General features: G+C 38.3%; 1 protein-coding gene across 11 annotated transcripts in view; it reads right to left on the minus strand.

Annotated features, from left to right (window-relative positions):
- The window catches only part of CCDC141 (coiled-coil domain containing 141), a 242,433-nt gene that overhangs the window by 137,965 nt on the left and 86,261 nt on the right, over nt 1-18,207 (minus strand). For 10 of the 11 annotated variants that reach the window (XR_014265131.1, XR_014265132.1, XM_082466655.1 and 7 more), the window contains 2 exons: nt 16,472-16,725; nt 116-232 (listed from right to left, as the gene is read on the minus strand). Coding sequence is in view for 9 of the 11 variants with exons in the window: in XM_082466655.1 (XP_082322781.1) it covers nt 116-232; nt 16,472-16,725 (371 nt within the window). In the remaining 2 variants the exon portion in view is untranslated. The remainder of the gene's footprint in view (nt 1-115; nt 233-16,471; nt 16,726-18,207) is intronic. The other variant, XM_082466660.1, reaches the window with a different exon arrangement.

An 18,207-nucleotide genomic window follows, 5' to 3' on the forward strand; every position in this document is an offset into this window, starting at 1 on the left:
TGCCGCAACTAGAGGAAGCCCTCGCACAGAAACGAAGACCCAACACAACCAAAAAAAAAAAAAAAAAAAGAGAAGTCCATGCAGTTTTCAATTATTTTTTTAATGTGTCTCTTACCTTTGCTTTTATTATCAGTTCCTCGTGCTTACGAATTAGCTCCTCATTGTCTGAAAGTGATGAACCTAGACTTTGTTCCTGTAAATTTCTTATGGTTTTCTGAAACCAACAAGTAACCTAGGTAAGAAGCAACAAAGACAGGTCAAATTTCAAATGATTAGAATAAATGAGTAAAAATCCAGAAATCCTTCCCTAAGCTTTCAAAACTTAAGCTACTTCAATTTCTTTTTATATAAACTCATGTGTTAAGTTAGGTTTTTTTTTTAATCAGGTTTTTTTTCTTCATTTCAATCTCTACATCGTTAAGAGAAAAAACAAAATAATACCCCAAAATCATGAGAATAATATATCACTTCATTGGATTACACAGCATGAAGAAAATAATTCAAAATCTCCTAGCGAAGAAGAACCAAAATAGATTCCCACACAGTCTATAAACCATGCATTCTTTTAGAATATAAGATTATGAATCTGAGTGTAGTTACATAGACTCACATGAAGATATTAAATAGCATATGTAGAATTATGTTTCTACTGTTAAAAGACAATGCAAAAATACTTATTTTGTAGCAATTGCTGAAAATCTGTATTCAGAAAAGGAAATGGAGAAGTTATTAAAATTCCATTGACATTATAAATGTCTAAGGGCATAACTCACATTCATTTAGACTTGATTTACAATACGTGCCTTACACAGTGTTAAAACAACAAATAACAAAAGACTTGAAAGAAGCTGTGCTTTTAAAAATGATGATGTAAGTTGATGTGAGACTGATAACATGTGGCCCCTGGATGCAGATTCCTTATCCCAATTAAAGGAAAGAGAGTTGGATTTTTACTCTCAAATCTTATACAGCATTATTCTCATGATCACATCATAGCTACCGATTCATAAGAACCCCACTACATGCTAAACAGTTTGCTAGTTGGTTTTCGGGCATCATCTCTTTTTCTCTCAACAACTCTATAACAAGTATGATATCGACACTGTAGAGATGAGGAGAGGTTAAGCAGCTTATCCAGGGCCATACAGTAAGTGGCAGAGCCGGGATCTTCCCCCACACCTACATTACTCCAAAGTCCATGCTGTTTCCACTGTGCCCTGCTACCATCCTTGGGCAACTTAAAGTCTGCGGTCATCAGGGGAAATTACTTCACATCTGAAAAATGAATCCCGGCAGCCCACTCAAAGTGGTGGCACTGCCCAGGATACACACTAGGTCTTTCTCCAGCCTAGCTTGTCTTGTCTGCCACAGCCTCAGGATTTCTCTGAACTCTTATAACATGGAGAGACATGTGAAGCAGGTGGCCAAAGAGAAAGCTATGTTAGTCCTGAAGCTCCACACAGCAAACATACATCACAGGGCTTCCCTGGAGGTGCAGTGGTTAAGAACCCGCCTGCCAATGCAGGGGACATGGGTTCGAGCCCTAGTCTGGGAATATCCCACATGCCGTGGAGCGACTAAGCCTGTGCACAACTACTGAGCCTGCGCTCTAGAGCCCGCAAGCCACAACTACTGAGCCCATGTGCTGCAACTACTGAAGTCTGCGCGACTAGAGCCTGTGCTCCGCAACAAGAGAAGCCACCGTGATGAGAAGCCCGCGCACCACAAAGAAGAGTAGCCCCCGCTTGCCACAATTAGAGGAAGCCCGCACGCAGCAACTAAGACCCAACGCAGCCAAAAATAAATAAAATAAGATAAATAAATTTATTTAAAAAAAGACGGCAAACTTAATGGATAAATGTTTAAAAAATAAATAAACATATACCACAAACACACATACACACACACACACACACACACACTACACACACTACACAGAAGTCAAGTTAGGGGTTATGGAGAAGAATACACTCCTTTACCATTACAGGGCTGATATCACAAAGCTGATTATGAGATCAAATGTCTATACCAACACTTAGCATTTTCCAGCATAGAATAGGCAGTAAAATAGGCAGGAACAGGGTTTCTCCAGCTTTCTGCTAATTGGAAATCTTTGTTGACCAGCATTTTAGGCTACTGTCAGTGCAAAGAAAAGAATAATGGTGACCCTGTAGCAGTTTTCATGTGAAGTACGCCTCATTCTCTTCAGAACATTTGGTGATCTGTGCACAATACACATATTAGCCGGTCCCCATATCTCAAGTACGGTGTTTATGTATTTACAATGATTTGAGGATGGTTTGTCTTTCTGGTATCCCAATTAGAACTAAATGATATGTATTATGTGCATATCAAAACCCCCAGAGAGTATTTTATCAAGAGCTATAAAATTTGTACATTATTAAATTTTTATTAAAATTTCTCACAAAAGATGCAGTAGGCCCATATAAAAACACAACTAGAGGAATGATTTAAGGGTTTCATCAAAGAAAAATGGATCCTGAATATAACTAACTTTCAGAGATCCTTTATTTTATTAAGTACTGGGAGTGAGCTTTATTTATTTTTAGCTAAAGTGGTAGGAACTCAAAAATCTCAAGAATGCTTTAATAGGGAAAGTTAATATAGAATCTGAGTGAAGAAAACATGGATACAAACAGGTGTTCACTAATCTCTAAAAACAGGTGAGAAGTCTGAACCCTCAGATAATCTTATTAAATTCTGTGAGTCAAAGACTTGTCATCTAACATATGCCAGCAGTGATGAAAGCTGGGAAGGAGCAAGATGTTTTGATTTTTTAAAGGTATTTACTGACCTCATCCCCTAGATTTGTCAAATACTATTTCTGCTCCCCCCAAAGGGATACTATTCCCTTGGGCATGGCAATACTAAATATTACCTATAAGAGAATATAAGATCTATGGTGGTATTCCATATATCCTGATCACGTACCTGCCTGATAAAGCACACTGACTCTCTAGATCTACACATTTTTACTACCAAGTGCACCCTGGGAAGAAACATAAAAACAGGTTGGCATAACACTCAGAAGAAAATGGTTCATTGTCGGGGTGTTACATCTCATCATGAGGCAGTCACATACATGAGCAGCCTCTTAGATCAGATTTACTTTGTGTGCTGGGAGATGCACGCAGAATAGACTCTCAGAGTCCATCTGATGTAAAAGCAAGACACCCTAAATAACCGACAGCATGTCAACCATAATGTAAATCAGTCATTGCATCCTGTGAGTAGCTATTGCAGACAGCTGCACAGATATTCCAAGAGCACTTTTTATAAGCGTTTAAATTATATCAGCTGCTGTTCAAAAGCCTCAGTGATAAGTACAGTAAATGATGCATCAGGACATTCTATTCTATAGAACATGGTCCCTGCAAAAGGTTAAAAACATGAGCCAAGGGTTGGGGGCATGTGGAAAGAAAGGAAGAACAAAAAGCATTCAGAGTATGCACTGGAAATTAGTTCTGGGCAATGATGGATTAAAAGGGAAAATGAGAATTTTTTTTTTTTTTTTTTGTAAATTGTCAGATTAGATGGGCTCTTTGGGAATCATTACTTCTTCCGGCATTTTTTTTTTAAATTTTATTTATTTATTTATTTATGGCTGTGTTGGGTCTTCATCTCTGTGCGAGGGCTCTCTCCAGTTGTGGCAAGCAGGGGCCACTCTTCATCACGGTGCGCGGGCCTCTCACTATCGCGGCCTCTCTTGTTGCGGAGCACAGGCTCCAGACGTGCAGGCTCAGTAACTGTGGCTCACGGGCCCAGTTGCTCCGTGGCATGTGGGATCTTCTCAGACCAGGGCTCGAACCTGTGTCCCGTGCATTGGCAGGCAGACTCTCAACCACTGCGCCACCAGGGAAGCCCAATGAGAATATTTTTACTTTCTCTTCCCAGTTCCTACCTTTCAGATTGATCTAAGTGATATGTTTGTGGCCATCCCACCTGTCTGACATGACATTCTAAGTACTCAGTACTCAGAGGAGGTAGAACTAAGGTAGAGAAGAAGTGGGGTAGATCTTTTTTTGCGGAGGTGAGGTGGGGATTGGAGGGGAAACACTTACTAGAGGTTGAAGGGAGCCAGAGAGAAAGGGAAGGGAAATTAACAAAGACGCAAAGAAGGAGCAATCAGGGATGTTCACTGAAAACCAAGAGCTGCCTTGGAAGTTAAAGAGAGATGCCAGGAAGACTCAGTCAAATGGTGTAGATCTGCTTTGTCCTATACCGTAGCTACTAACCACATATGGCTACTGAGTATTTGGAATGTGACAAATCCAAATTGAGATGTGTTCTAAGTATAAAATAGATGATTTCATAGACTTAGTATAAAAAATAATGAAAATATCTTGTTGATTGTTAATATTGATTAAATGTTGAAATACTATTTTAGATATGTTGGATTAAACAAAATATATTATTGCTTTTCTTTTTTTATGTGACTTTTTTCTCTTTAAATTTTTTTTCACTTTTTTAATGTGGCTACTAGAAATTTCAAATCACATTTATGGCTTGTATTATATATTTTATTGGATGGTTCTGTAATTCAAGGATATTCAGAATATCCTTATTTGTTAAGTGTAGATCTAAGGACTGAGTATTAATTAAGGGTAATTTAAAATAGCAGAGTCAAGAGAACGGTGGGATGAGATTATGGTTGGTAAACATGAATAGACCACTGAGTGGTGGTGAGGAAGTAGAACTAATGACTCTTTCAAAGAAGTTTATTGGATAAGGAAAGGGGGGATCGGTTGACAGCTTCGAGGAAAGCAGAGGTAACAGAGGGGTTCTTTCCAACTTTTTCATTTGATTAGATGAGACGTAAGCATTTTTTGTAGGTGCAGGGTACTGAAGATGCATTAAGGAAAGTTGAGGCAGGAATGTATTGATACCAGAAAGAGTGGGAAGGTTGGAAGACAGCACTACTGATCTTATCAGCTTTGGGCAAGAAAAGGCTAGTTTTTGCTTGTTGAATGATCCAGTCTCACCTGGACCCCTGCTGGGAGATAAGAATGAGGAAAGTAAGAGAAGTGAATAGGACCTTCCCAGAGCGGTGTCAGGTACTATAGGCAGGTCTCAGGTTACCTCACCCAATCCTTATACCTCCTATGATGGAGGCAGTTGCTTTTTCAACAGATAAGGAAACTGAGCCCCTGTCAGGGTAAGCAATTCATCTAAGGTCACACAACCAACAAGAGGAAAGTCCTACAGGTTGAGGCAGAAATGCCATAGTCAGAATTCATGCTTCCTTGTGTAGTGTTTTTTCTTCTCATCATATCCATCTGTAGAACCAAAGGATTCCAGGGAAGAGGAATGTTTCTTATTAGGCTATGTTCACGAATGTTCTTAAGATAAAACTAAAATGCAACACTATAGTTACAGAATCTAATTCTAACATGGAAGTAAGCCCTGTGAATAATCACGGGGGCTCAGTGGACATACTGCGTTAGAGAGGAGAACGGACGTGTGGGCCAGGTCTGCCAGAAGGAGTGCCTTAGAGGAAGAGGCCGGCTGCTGGCAGAGGAGACAGCAAGGACAAACTGAGAATTCCAGTTCCCAAACAGCACGTGCCAAAGACAGGACTAAAACACGGGGAACACGAGCAATAGAAAAATGCTTTCTGACAATCAAGGATAAACAACTCAGGTGGCAAGAAGGTGAATTTTTGCTGCAGCCCAAAGCTAGGCATCATACTGCCATAAACCATCACGGTCTCTTTTTCTGCAATTTGTTCTACAATCCAAGATCAGATCTTATTTTTTGATCTTTGTTTAAAACTATGCTGGGGGAGGTGAACTAGCAATAAGTAATTCAAATATCTTAACAGAAATGCTTAAGGGAAGATGAAAATCTCTCCAAATCACTTTCATTTTCTTTTCCATGTGCAGAACAGTTTTTGATGAATAAACAGTTACTATTAGAGACAAAAAAACTGATAAAGGAGGAAAAAGACATCAGTTATGTATCTTCTTTAACTCAAGATGTTTTGATAGTCTCTCTTCCAATTATCAAAGATGCACACATATACAAAGGTCTTTTCAATTATAGTTGATGGCCTCAGGTGACAGTTCTAATGTCTACTTTGATTTTGAAGGCATGTTAGTATTATAACAACCATTTTAGCTCCCGTAAGGTTTTGTTCTTTTTCTTTTTTACAGTAGGGAAACCACTTGTCATTATTTTGTATTAGGAAATCTGGTCAAATGTGCTCTGTATTTAACTAGGCAATAACCAGACTTCAAATATCCATTAGCTCCATTAGGTGATAATGCATATTAGGAGAAGAGGCATGGAAACGTGTCTCTGATGATTGTACTTGAGGGCTTGGGAGCAGAGAAAGAAAAAGAATTCCTGCCAAAAATGTGGCTTGGGATGTATTCTGGGACTGATCTAATTATTGGCTTGTTATTATTTGGACTTCATCTCAGAGACTCTAGGAGGACAAAGCTCACTATCTTCTTCTGTGGAACTTGAAAGCCCTCCATGATTTACTGAAGTCAACTGGAAGGTATTAGTATCTCCTCAACAAATGATCAGATCCCAGTATTCTCTATTGATGCGCAGTAGGAAAGCTAAAATATGTTGTTTGTCTTGAGGCAAAATTTTTGTTACTTTAACAGCTTCACAGATAATCTATCTCCCTGTCTGGAACCATAATTTTATGTATTTAATTATTCTACTTGTGCTAACATATTTGTCTTCTGATTATTTTGACTTGTCTTAACATATCATTTCTCTTCTCACATCTATATTTCAAGAAAAATGGCACTAAGGACTTCTTCCCTTACCAAGATTGCCCTCAACTTTTGTTTGTGTTTAGGCAGTTTCTTAACCTCCAACTACTTAAACAGTCGAAACTATTTAGTCCAATGAATAAAATCAATACAGTAGTAGTCTCTGGACCTAAATTCTATTTCTAGCATTAACTCTGAGTCATTGGTAAGAATCCTACCAGCAGTGGAAGGAAGTCTTTTTTTCAAGAAAGGAAACAGAGACCCAGCCGAGTGTCCTGGTGATGTGCATCTCTGCCTAAGATACCTAAGGCATGGTTTTCCCAGTATAACTTAGGGTTCCACCCTAAATGATCTGGAGCCATTCACTGTGTGTGTGTGTGTGTGTGTGTGTGTGTGTGTGTGTGCACGCGCGTGTGCGTGTGTGATAGAGAGAAAGAGAGAGGGAGAGAGAGGAACATACAGGGCTACTTGGGAGTGAGACCAAAGTCACATTTTCATATTATCATCCCAGATCCTAGGTCATGCAGCCTAAGGGAGTTCATATTGAAGCTTTGGCCTAAACACCTATTTGTCAGAAAAAATGAGAGCCAGAAACTATCATATTGACAGGATAAATAACTGTTACATTTTAAAGGATGTTTTAATCCTTTTAAAGTGTGCCATTTAGTTTGTTTGCTTATGAGTTGCCCTATAAAAAGCATTAAAATTAATTGGGCCTCTTTGCTTGTCTTTGGGAACCATGAAAATGAGGGTAGAGGAGAGAATGAGTCCCACTCCCTGCCCAGTATGGGGTGGCAGTGGTGTTGAGAAAAGGAAAGCCAACAATCTCCAGCACCAGAGGCAGGGAAGAAAAAGAGCTCAGGATGGTGGAAAGATACACAGGCAGCCCTGGGGCTTAGCAGACAGCTCAAGTAGCAGCTGCTAACTTTGTCACACAATGGAAGGTGCGTACAATGGGAGCAGTGAAGAGCCTTTTCCAGGGAGCACACACATCAAACAGCTTTGTCATCAGTCTTATCACTGCTGAGAAGGTAATTTAGTCACAGTGTGTGTCCCCCAACCCTCTTACCAACTTAAGTAACTGTGCCCAATTAAAATGTTGTGAAGCCATCAGTCCAATTGAATGGTATACTGAAGTGAAAAACTAAGCTTAATGAAAATGTAATCAATTACAATAGGTATAAATGAGCTAAAGAAATAGCTAAAGGGTGGAGAAAGGGAGAGGAAAATTGATTTTTAACTTAATCTTACAAATAAAGTTGACCTTTTGAATAAAGTAGGCTGGATACCAAGCCATGAAATGGCATTCATTCCCCCTCCACATAATTTTAGAAAGCTAAGATTATCTAGTGATTTAGAGAATTGGTATGGGATCTGGCTAATACGTAGGATTTTAATGTGCTGGTGATTATCCAGTAAAGCTCAGAAACTAACCATCGAAAGATGTAGAGATATGGTGAACATTTATTGAGCACTTACCATATGCCAAGCCATGCTCTAAGAATATTTACATATATAATCTTGTTTATTTTTATAACAAATTTATAAATAGATACTATTATTATTCCCATTTTACAGAAAAGGAAACTGAGGCACAGAGGCTGAGTAACTTGCCCAAAGTCATAAAGCAAGTAAATATAAAAGTTGGGGGGCTTCCCTGGTGGCGCAGTGGTTGAGAATCTGCCTGCCAATGCAGGGGACACGGGTTCGAGCCCTGGTCTGGGAAGATCCCACATGCCACGGAGCAACTGGGCCCGTGAGCCACAATTACTGAGCCTGCGCGTCTGGAGCCTGTGCTCCGCAACAAGAGAGGCCGCGATGGTGAGAGGCCCGCGCACCGCGATGAAGAGTGGTCCCCACTTGCTGCAACTAGAGAAAGCCCTCGCACAGAAACGAAGACTCAACACAGTCATAAATAAATAAATAAATAAATAAAAGAACATGAATTTCTTTAAAAAAAAAAAACAAGTTGGGATTGATATCCACACCATCTGTACCAGAGTCTTCTGTTACTACCTTTGACATGCAGTGTCATTGAAAGTAATGGTAGTAGCATGCATTCGAATTAGGAGGGGGTTCTATTGCTTTCAAAATCACATGTTTCTCCTACAAACACTTTAAGATACTTTGTATTTACCCTGGCATAACTTAGAGTGAATTCTAGAGACAGCCTATGTGCTAAAATGAAATTCTGTGATAAATTTTAATCTATGAGTGGTTGGAAAGTCATGTATATCTGTTACTGGATTGAACTATCAGATACCAGTATCCAATAATAAGATAATTCAACCCTTATTTAAGTCTTATGCCACCCAATGTTAAAAAGCTATATTCACGGGAAGGGGGGGAAGATAAATTAGGGGTTTGGGATTAACATATACACAATACTATATATAAAACAGGTAAACAAGGACCTACTGTATAGCACAGGGAACTATACTCAATATCTTGTAATAACCTATAATGGAAAAGAAGCTGAAAAAGAATATATATATATATATAGAGAGAGAGAGAGAGAGAGATGGATATACACACATATATATAAGTGAATACCTTTGCTGTACACTTGAAACGAACAGAACATTGTAAATTAACTATACTTCAATTAGAAAATTAAAGCTAAATTCAAAGAAAGATTAAAAAAAAAACCTTGCTATGTTGTAGCCACTAAGCTAGGCACTTTTGTTACCTCATATTAATTTAAGCTGGTCAGCCATTCAAGCTCTAAATCCTAGTCAGAAGGTAGCATCATACAAAGGAGAATATACATGCATGTGCACACAGCTGTGAGCACACACACACACACACACACAGAGTTTTACAGTTGCCCAGCAGGTACAAGACTGGTGCCCTGAGGCTGATATCACTGATATCATGATATCACTGATATCATTTAAATTGCCTATTAACAAAGAATATGATTACATATGGTTACATGATTATGATATACATGGTACTCAAATTATAAAAACTTCCAAATGTGAATTCTATTACCCATTTTTCCTCCCACAAAGATGGGTATCTTGTAAGCATATGTGATCTGGGTAGTAAAAATATGATCTGCCCTTATGTCTTATTTAATTCTCCTAGATGTCCTTGATACTGCCTTGTACAAAGAGACCATGAATAACCTAGTTTTAATTTATTTGTTTGTCTCACTTATTCCTGACTGGAGCAATTGAGAAAAATTACATTCATAAATCTTCTTGCCAAGATAATTAATTATGAACGAAATACTCCAAGCTGCTTCTGATTTTCATTAATGAAGCAGATTATCTGCAAAATAAGACGAGGCTGGAGTTGGGAAAAAAGGTCAGCTGCTCATCTTTAAATGTAAAACAAGTGCATTTTTTTACATCTGAAAACAATGATAAAGAGAGGACATGCTATGATTATGTTTTTCAGGCTATCACATCCCAATTAAGATAGAAAAGTATGTGGTCTTCATTTGCTTTTTTTTCTGCAATTGATATAAATCTTAAGTCGCCATCATTCTGGTCACCTAATTTCTTTTCCAAAGGAGAATTAGCTAAACTATTATAGTTCAAAAGCATTAGGCTATAAGCATTTAGAAACAGAGAAGCACTAAATGCATCTTTTAAATGGCTCTTATGAGAGAAGATGCATTAGATATTCAGACATCCACATTATTATTCATTAGTAATCTTTGCTCTAATTCTCCGTTTAATTTTCCTTCTTTTTACATGGTTAAAATGATTGAAAAACCTGATATTTTATTAATGGAAGGTTTGACAGCTTCTATGTTCCCTTAAAAAACAGTACAGAACTGACAAAAATATCTTTACCCTCCAATGAAGCATGTGCCTCTGTGGTTCCACAATGTTCTAGGCTTATCAGGTAGATCTTCTGGGAACATGATAATCATAGAACTCAAATTACTAACAGAGTTACACTCAATTTGGCGTCCCTGCTGCTATTCTTCCCCATTGTATCATCAACAAAACTTTAAAATAGAACATTCAGGAAAAACTTGAAAACTTAGGTAAGTTAATTATGCTTGTACCTATCTGGATTTAAAAATATTTCCTTGCTCACATAATTACCAACACAGTAAACATTAATTATTGTTTCTAATATTGAGAAACTGAAGAGACTCTACTTCTTCATCAGTAAGATATTATTTAAATTGTGCTATATTCAAATAGTGACATACTACATGAAAATTATCTATGGTACTTTTGACATAAGACTATGTCTATGATGTGTTCAATTTGATATTAGGTAATAAGATAGTACGCATAGGTTAATTCCATTAGTTTTTGTTTGCTTGCTTTGTTTTTTCTTTAATAAATGTGTGTGTGCCTGTGACTATGCTCATGCTTGGATAAAGGTCTAAAGGTGGCAGCATGTCAAAGGCTAATCGCAATTATCTGTATGGATAGTAATCTCATCTACAGTTTTAACTCATTAATAAGTGAACATTATTAAGTCACAAGCAGAAAATAATACAACTATATTCTTGTTTTAAATCATTAATTGAGTGCCCATTGAACAGTATGGCTAAGATTATAAAAGTGACTTTTATTTGATCACACCTTGTGAATGCAAAATAAATAATGAAATTAGCCTTTAATGTAAGTCTTTATGTGAGCAAAGAAGGGTAGGACTGCGGGAGTATGTAATGGGTTGGGCCTTCACTGTTCTTTTCAGACATAATGACAAAAAATGTTAATACTAATATAGCAATTTCCATGTGCCAGGTACAGTTCTAAGCACTTGACATATAATAGCTCATTTGATGATTCTAATAACACTATGGTGTAGGTACTATTACATCACATTTTACAGAAAACAACCTCAGGGAGGTTAAATAATTGCTCAGTTACTCAGCTGGCAAATGGTGCAGTCAGGATTTGAACGCAGCAAACAATCTGGCCCCAGGATATGTGCTCTTACAAGCACACAGAAACAACAGTGACAGTGATTATTTACTCGAGCTGCTGTCACTGGTATTAGCAAAAGAAAGTGTAATATGGGGCGTTTTAAAATTAAGAGCCTTAAATTTTATATTTAAGGAAATGACTTATTTATTGACCAATTTTTAACATTTATTTATTTATTTGGTCTCATGATCTTTTAAAAATTTTTATTGAAATATATTTGATTTATAATGTCGTGTTAGTTTCAGATGTATAGCAAAGTGATTCAGTTATATATATATATATTCTTTTTTAGATTCTTTTCCATTACAGGTTATTATAAGATATGGAGTATAGTTCCCTGTTCTATACAGTAGGTCCTTGTTTATCTATTTTATTAGTAGTGTGTATATTTTAATACCAAACTCCTAATTTATCCCTCTTCCCCCACCTTTCCCTTTTGGTAACTGTTAAGTTTGTTTTCTGTCTGTGAGTCTATTTCTGTTTTGTAAATAAGTTCATTCGTACCATTTTTTTAGATTCCACATATAAGTGATACCATATGATATGTGTCTTTCTCTGTCTGACTTACTTCACTTAGCATGATAATCTCTAGGTCCATCCACGTTGCTGCAAATGGCATTATTTCATTCTTTTTAAGGCTGAGTAATATTCCATTATGTATATGTACCACATCTTCTTTATCCATTCATCTGTCGATGGACATTTAGATTGCTTCCATGTCTTGGCTACTGTAAATAGTGCTGCAATGAACACTGGGGTGCATGTATCTTTCTGAATCATAGTTTTCTCCTGATACAGGCCCAAGAATGGGATTGATGGATCATATGGTATCTCTGTTTTTAGTTTTTTAAGGAACCTCTATACTGTTCTCCATAGTGGCTGCACCAATTTACATTCTTAGCAACAGTGTAGGAGGGTTCCTTTTCTCCACACTCTCTCCAGTATTTATTATTTATAGACTTTTTGATGATGGCCATTCTGACCGGTATGAGGTGATACTTCATTTGTAGTCTTGATTTACATTTCTCTAATAATTAACGATGCTGAGCATCTTTTCATGTGCCTGTTGGCCATTTGTATGTCTTCTTTGGAGAAATGTCTATTTAGATCTTCTGCCCATTTTTTGATGGAGTTGTTTGTTTTTTTGATATCGAGCAGTATGAGCTGTTTGTATATTTCTGAAATTGACCAATTTTATTTAAAATAATATTTATCCTTAAGATTATTACTAAATTGATTTTGGTTCTAGACTATTAGGAGTAGAGTCTAAGTGAAAGCCTGGTTCTTTTAACCACAACTGTGCATCTTAAAGCCTTACTATACCTATGGCAGCCTCCAAAAACTAAACAGTATTAAGAAACTTAGACACGTATAACAACAGTAATGCTAAACCCAGGGGAAAGAACAGGAACTGAATGAGAAAGAATTCGTAAGTTGTAAGGTTTAACCAAGCAGAGGGAGGACAAGGAAACTAATATTTATTAAGCATCTTTTAAAATGGTAGGCATTGTACAACATGTTTTACACATGTTATTCCATTTAATCCTTAGAACAACTCTGTGAATTGTTATTATTTCCAATTTAAAGATGAGACTTATTAAAATAACAATGAGGTACCACTATGCACCTATCAGAGTGGCCAAAGTCCAAGACACTGATAACACCAAGTGCCGACAAGGATGTGGAGCAACAGAAACTCTCTTTCAAAAGTGGTACAGCCACTTTGGAAGGCCGTTTGGCTGTTTCTTATAAATATACTCTTAGCATATATCATCCAGCAATTGTGTTCCTTGGTATTTACCCAAATGAATTAAAAATTTATGTCCACACAAAAACTTGCACATGGATGCTTATAACAGCTTTATTCATAATTGCCAAAACTTGGAAGCAACCAAGACGTCCTTCAGTAGGTGACTGGATAAATAAACTGTGGTCCATCCAGACAATGGAATATTATTCAGCACTAAAAATAAACGGTTATCAAGCCATGAAAAAAACATGGAGGAATCTTAAATGCATATTAATAAGCAAAAGAAGACCATCTGAAAAGGTTACATACTGTACAATTTCAGTTATATGACATTCTGGAAAAGGCAAAACTATGGAAACAGTAAAAAGATCAGTTGTTGCCAAGAATTAGGTAGGGAGGGATGAAAAGGAGGAGAACAGAGGATACGTAGGGCAGTAGAATTATTCTGTATACTGCAATGGTGGATGCATGTCATTACACATTTTTTCAAACCTATAGAATGTACTGCACCAAGAGTGAACCCTAGTGTAAACTATGGATTTGGGGTGATAATGATGTGTCATGCAGGTTCATCAATTGTAACAAATGTCCCACTCTGATGGGGGATGCTGATAATGGGGGAGGCTGTGCACGTGTGGGAACAGAGGGTACCATGTACTTTCCACTCAATTTCTCTGTGAATCTAAAACTGCTCTAAAAAATAAATTCTATTTAAAAAAGCACTCCCTCAAAAGAAGAGCACACACTTCCACCAAAACATGAGACCCCGTAAGTTAGAAAACTCACCAAGTCAAAAACCTTCTGTAATACCTTACTTTAGTTATTATCAAATCATCTTTCTGATTCTAGGGTTGGCAAGGTATCTAGATCTCCCTCAAGCATATGACTGGATTAGATAGTTCATTTTGAATCTTCATGTGATTTTTTTTTTTTTACTGCAGAGGATAAGTGGATGAGTATTGCCACAGTCTTGAAGCAGAATGGCAAAATTACTACCTTAAAACTAAATAAATAAAACTTACTGTAGCTGCTTTTTCAATCTTGGGAAATTGGCCTGTGTTTGGGAAGCCTCTTTGCAGATACAATGTCTCTGGATAAGAGAGGTCGTGGTTTAAAAGGAATAAACTACTCTGTATGATGAAGTAAGAGGAGTTTTTAGTGTATTCTTGGAAGCACTAGAGGCAGGGGTTGGGGGTTATGAATTCAATAGAAAGAAATAAGAGGAAGGTTCTTTTCAAGGGGACAGCAGCTCTGGGAACATGGTGTCAGGTCAGGATTAGGGGAGAGAGAAAAGGACGAAGAGAGAGAAAGAAAGAGAGGGAGAGAGTGCCATATGATACGGAGGACAAGGCACTTTGGAAATAGTTGTCTGATAAACAACTTTAAGTTTATTCTTGTCCTGAGCATTAGTTCTCCTTTGTTATGCCAGAATCATCAGTTAAAGACTATTGCATTGGATAATAGTATTCTGGGTAATGAGCATATGAAGGTGGGGTGGGGGAAGAACTAAATTGGGGAGGCGCTATGGCTTGGCAGGCAAAGCACAGAAGAAGCAGGACAGTGAATGGTAGCAGTCAAGACAAAAGGGCTGAAGGTGGAGGTGGGTTGGAAAGTATATAGTGACTTAAAGGAGGAGATGACAAAATGCAAGCCGACTGTATGTCTGGAGGTGTCTGCATTTGGGTGTCTGCTCTATGTCACCTCCTCAGAGAGGCCTTCCGTGATTCCTTCTCTGATTAAAAGTAGACCAACACAAGTCAAAATTACTGCCCTAGTTGATCTTCTTTATGGCACTTGTCATTGTTCATTTGTTTATCATAGGCCTTTCTCATCACACTAGAACAGTGGTTCACAACTGGGGGTAATTTTGGCCCCCAGGGGACAGTCAGCAATGTCTGGAGACCTTTTTAGGCTGTCACAACTAGAGTATATTCTACTGGCATCTGGTGGGTAGAGGTCCTGAATGTTGCTCAACACCCTAGAGCGCCCAGGACAGCCTCCCCAAAGGAATTACCTAGCACTGGCGATCAATAGAGCTGAGGATGAGAAAATGCACTAGAAGGAAAATTCCTGGAGAAAAGGACTTTATCTTGTGTGTTATGTATCCCTAGTACTTATAATAGGATCTGGGTACATAGCAGGTACTCAATAAGTATAAGTTGAAAGGTTAATCATTTAAATCCTCATTTTTCCAGCTTGAAAGAACCAGTTTCTCCTGGACTCATATTTGCTACCAGCTGTATGTCTATCTTTCCAGTTCGGATCAGAGCAATAATATAAAATATATGAAGAGACCCCTTTCCTATGCATCCAGACCAGATGTCCTTCCACCTCATTTCTCTCTGAAAATTCCCTCCAGTTAATCTGTACAGATTAAAGCATAGGCTTGGGGCAGTTATAAATATAGCCATAAATATCCTACCTATTTGAGTTGGGGGTTTGCAAAGAGAGTTCTATCCACTCTTACTCTCAAGTGATTGGGACACAAGGAACGCATAGCAAGCACATTGACAACTGACCAGAGCTGGGCCTGCAGTCTGAGTAATGAGCTCTAACAAGCCTGCAAACTCATCAACCTCCCACCCCAAAGCCCTCTAACCACTGAGCATCCAGACATAGGCCAAGGTCATATTTCTTCATTGGTGCCAGGCTACTCTTCTAAGAACATTATCTCTATTTCGGGCTGACAGACTTTTTCACTGGCATTAGCAGCATCATGCCTCCCCAACATTCAAGAAAACTGCAATGAACTTTTCAGAATTTCAAAGAAATGTAACTAAAGGTAGTGACCTGGACAGAAGCACGAAAGAGAATCCAACAATAGAACCTAGTCATTTTCAAAACTGCTAGCGGGTATTCTCCCATTTAAAAAATCAGTATTATAATGAGAAGAAATAAAATCTTTGTTTTTACATTACTTGCTTGGGAAAACAACTTGGTAGTCTGAATCAAAGACCAAAAGATTTGACCATGATGACTGAAAAGCTGCCCCAGGAAATGGCTCATCCACATAACAAGCAAACTTCATTAGACAAGGTCAGGACACCATCAGTGCCCCTTTGGGTTACCTGACTTTCTTGTTGGTCCCACTGACATATCTGCAGAACCTGACTCAATTCCTGCTGCTGTTGCTTCAGGTACTTGTCTAATTGCCGTCTCCTGTCTTGGAGAAGTTCAAGAAGACTGTCAATCTTCAGGCAGCTGTTTTGAGCTCCCTGAATCATCTCGGGATTCACATTAGGTCCATCACACTTGATTTTTTCTATGAAGTCAGTGAGTTGTTGACTTTTGTTTAAAAGGGCTAGAGATCGTTCTAAGAGTTCTAGAAGAAAATTAGAAAAAAGAATAGTGATATGAGCAAGTTTTTATATAGTAATATTTGGACTCATCATATAATTTAAAATATATGTAACCTTCTATTAAAAATAAGGAATTCAAATGTGTAAACATAAAATGCCTCCAATACAACTGGTCAAATACCTTGGCCTAACAACTGCTACGGCGCTAACTGCCAGATGGTAGGATGCTGAAGTTCAGTGATGGCATAAGTCAGTACAGGGGAGTGGAAAGACTGTGAGATTTGGGCACTGGTTCAGTTGGTTTTTAGTGGTGATATGCTGGTTAAGGTGCCTACTCTCCTTGTAGCGCTCTACATCCTGAGGTGACTGGACTAAATCTGAGGTTTAAAGGCTAATGCCTGCAGTAACCAAACAAAAGCTCAGTGAATACGCGGGCCAGGTACCCAGACGTCAGGGACTATGGCAAAGTGGAAAATACATGCCCAGTCTCACAGGATCTGCTGTCACCCAGTGCTGACCAATTGTGGACATGAGGGAATACAGGGTCAGTGTTGATGGGGCTTCCAATTTCTAAAGAATTATAAACACGGATTTTTATGCGAAAGCTTCTGATTTTTAAATGTTTTGTAATTGGTATTTTTTAAATTAAAAAATACTGAAGGATCAACAAAACATGGCTCTCTGGCAAATGGGCCACCGGTTTGCGCTCTCTGGAGTAGACAGCATTACTGGTGTGGGCAACATCTGGTAGAAACGGGAGATTAAGCCTGAAAACTGAAGGACTACCAAGGGAGAGAGTATAGACGGGGGAGTTGAGAGTAGCACTTTGAGGATCCCCAACCTCACTTGGGGACCCACTGGAAGAACCCTTGGGAAACTATCCATTCCCCACAAGCCAGAAAACGTCATCTGTTTCCTGGATTTGTGCAGCCACCTCTTAATTGCATCTCCTCTCCAATCCATTTCATCCATTCTCCATATATTAGAAAGATCATTTCTGAACACACTCTCTCTCTCTCTCTCACACACACACACACACACACACACACACCCCAATGGCTTCCCAGTATCTTAGAATTAAGGACAGACCCCTTAACATGATTTCAGTTCTGGCATGGTCTGGTCCCTATTTTCCCTTTCAGATTGTCTCAGTCTCTTTACCTCCATCCATATCTTCTTTAAATACCTCACACATGGTATACTCCTTGTTGCCCCAGAACTTTTTACTACGTTCTCTGCCAGGGATACCATTCTCCTCAACACATTCCTTCTCCACCTTTATTCTACTCATACTTCAGGTCTTAGTCAATTGTCAATTCCTCAAAGGACAAAGAAGACTGGACCAAATCCTCCTATTAAGTGTTCTCATAGCACGATGTTCCTCTCATTCACAGCTGTTATCACAGCTATAGTTCTACATTTATGCATTGGGTTAGTGGACTAAAATCTGTCTTTGCCACTAGGCTCCAATGCAAATATGAGGACAAGGACGGTGACAGTATCCT

Source organism: Balaenoptera physalus (assembly GCF_965194825.1).
Source record: "Balaenoptera physalus genome assembly, chromosome: 6".
In the NCBI taxonomy this organism is placed as follows: Eukaryota; Metazoa; Chordata; class Mammalia; order Artiodactyla; family Balaenopteridae; genus Balaenoptera; species Balaenoptera physalus.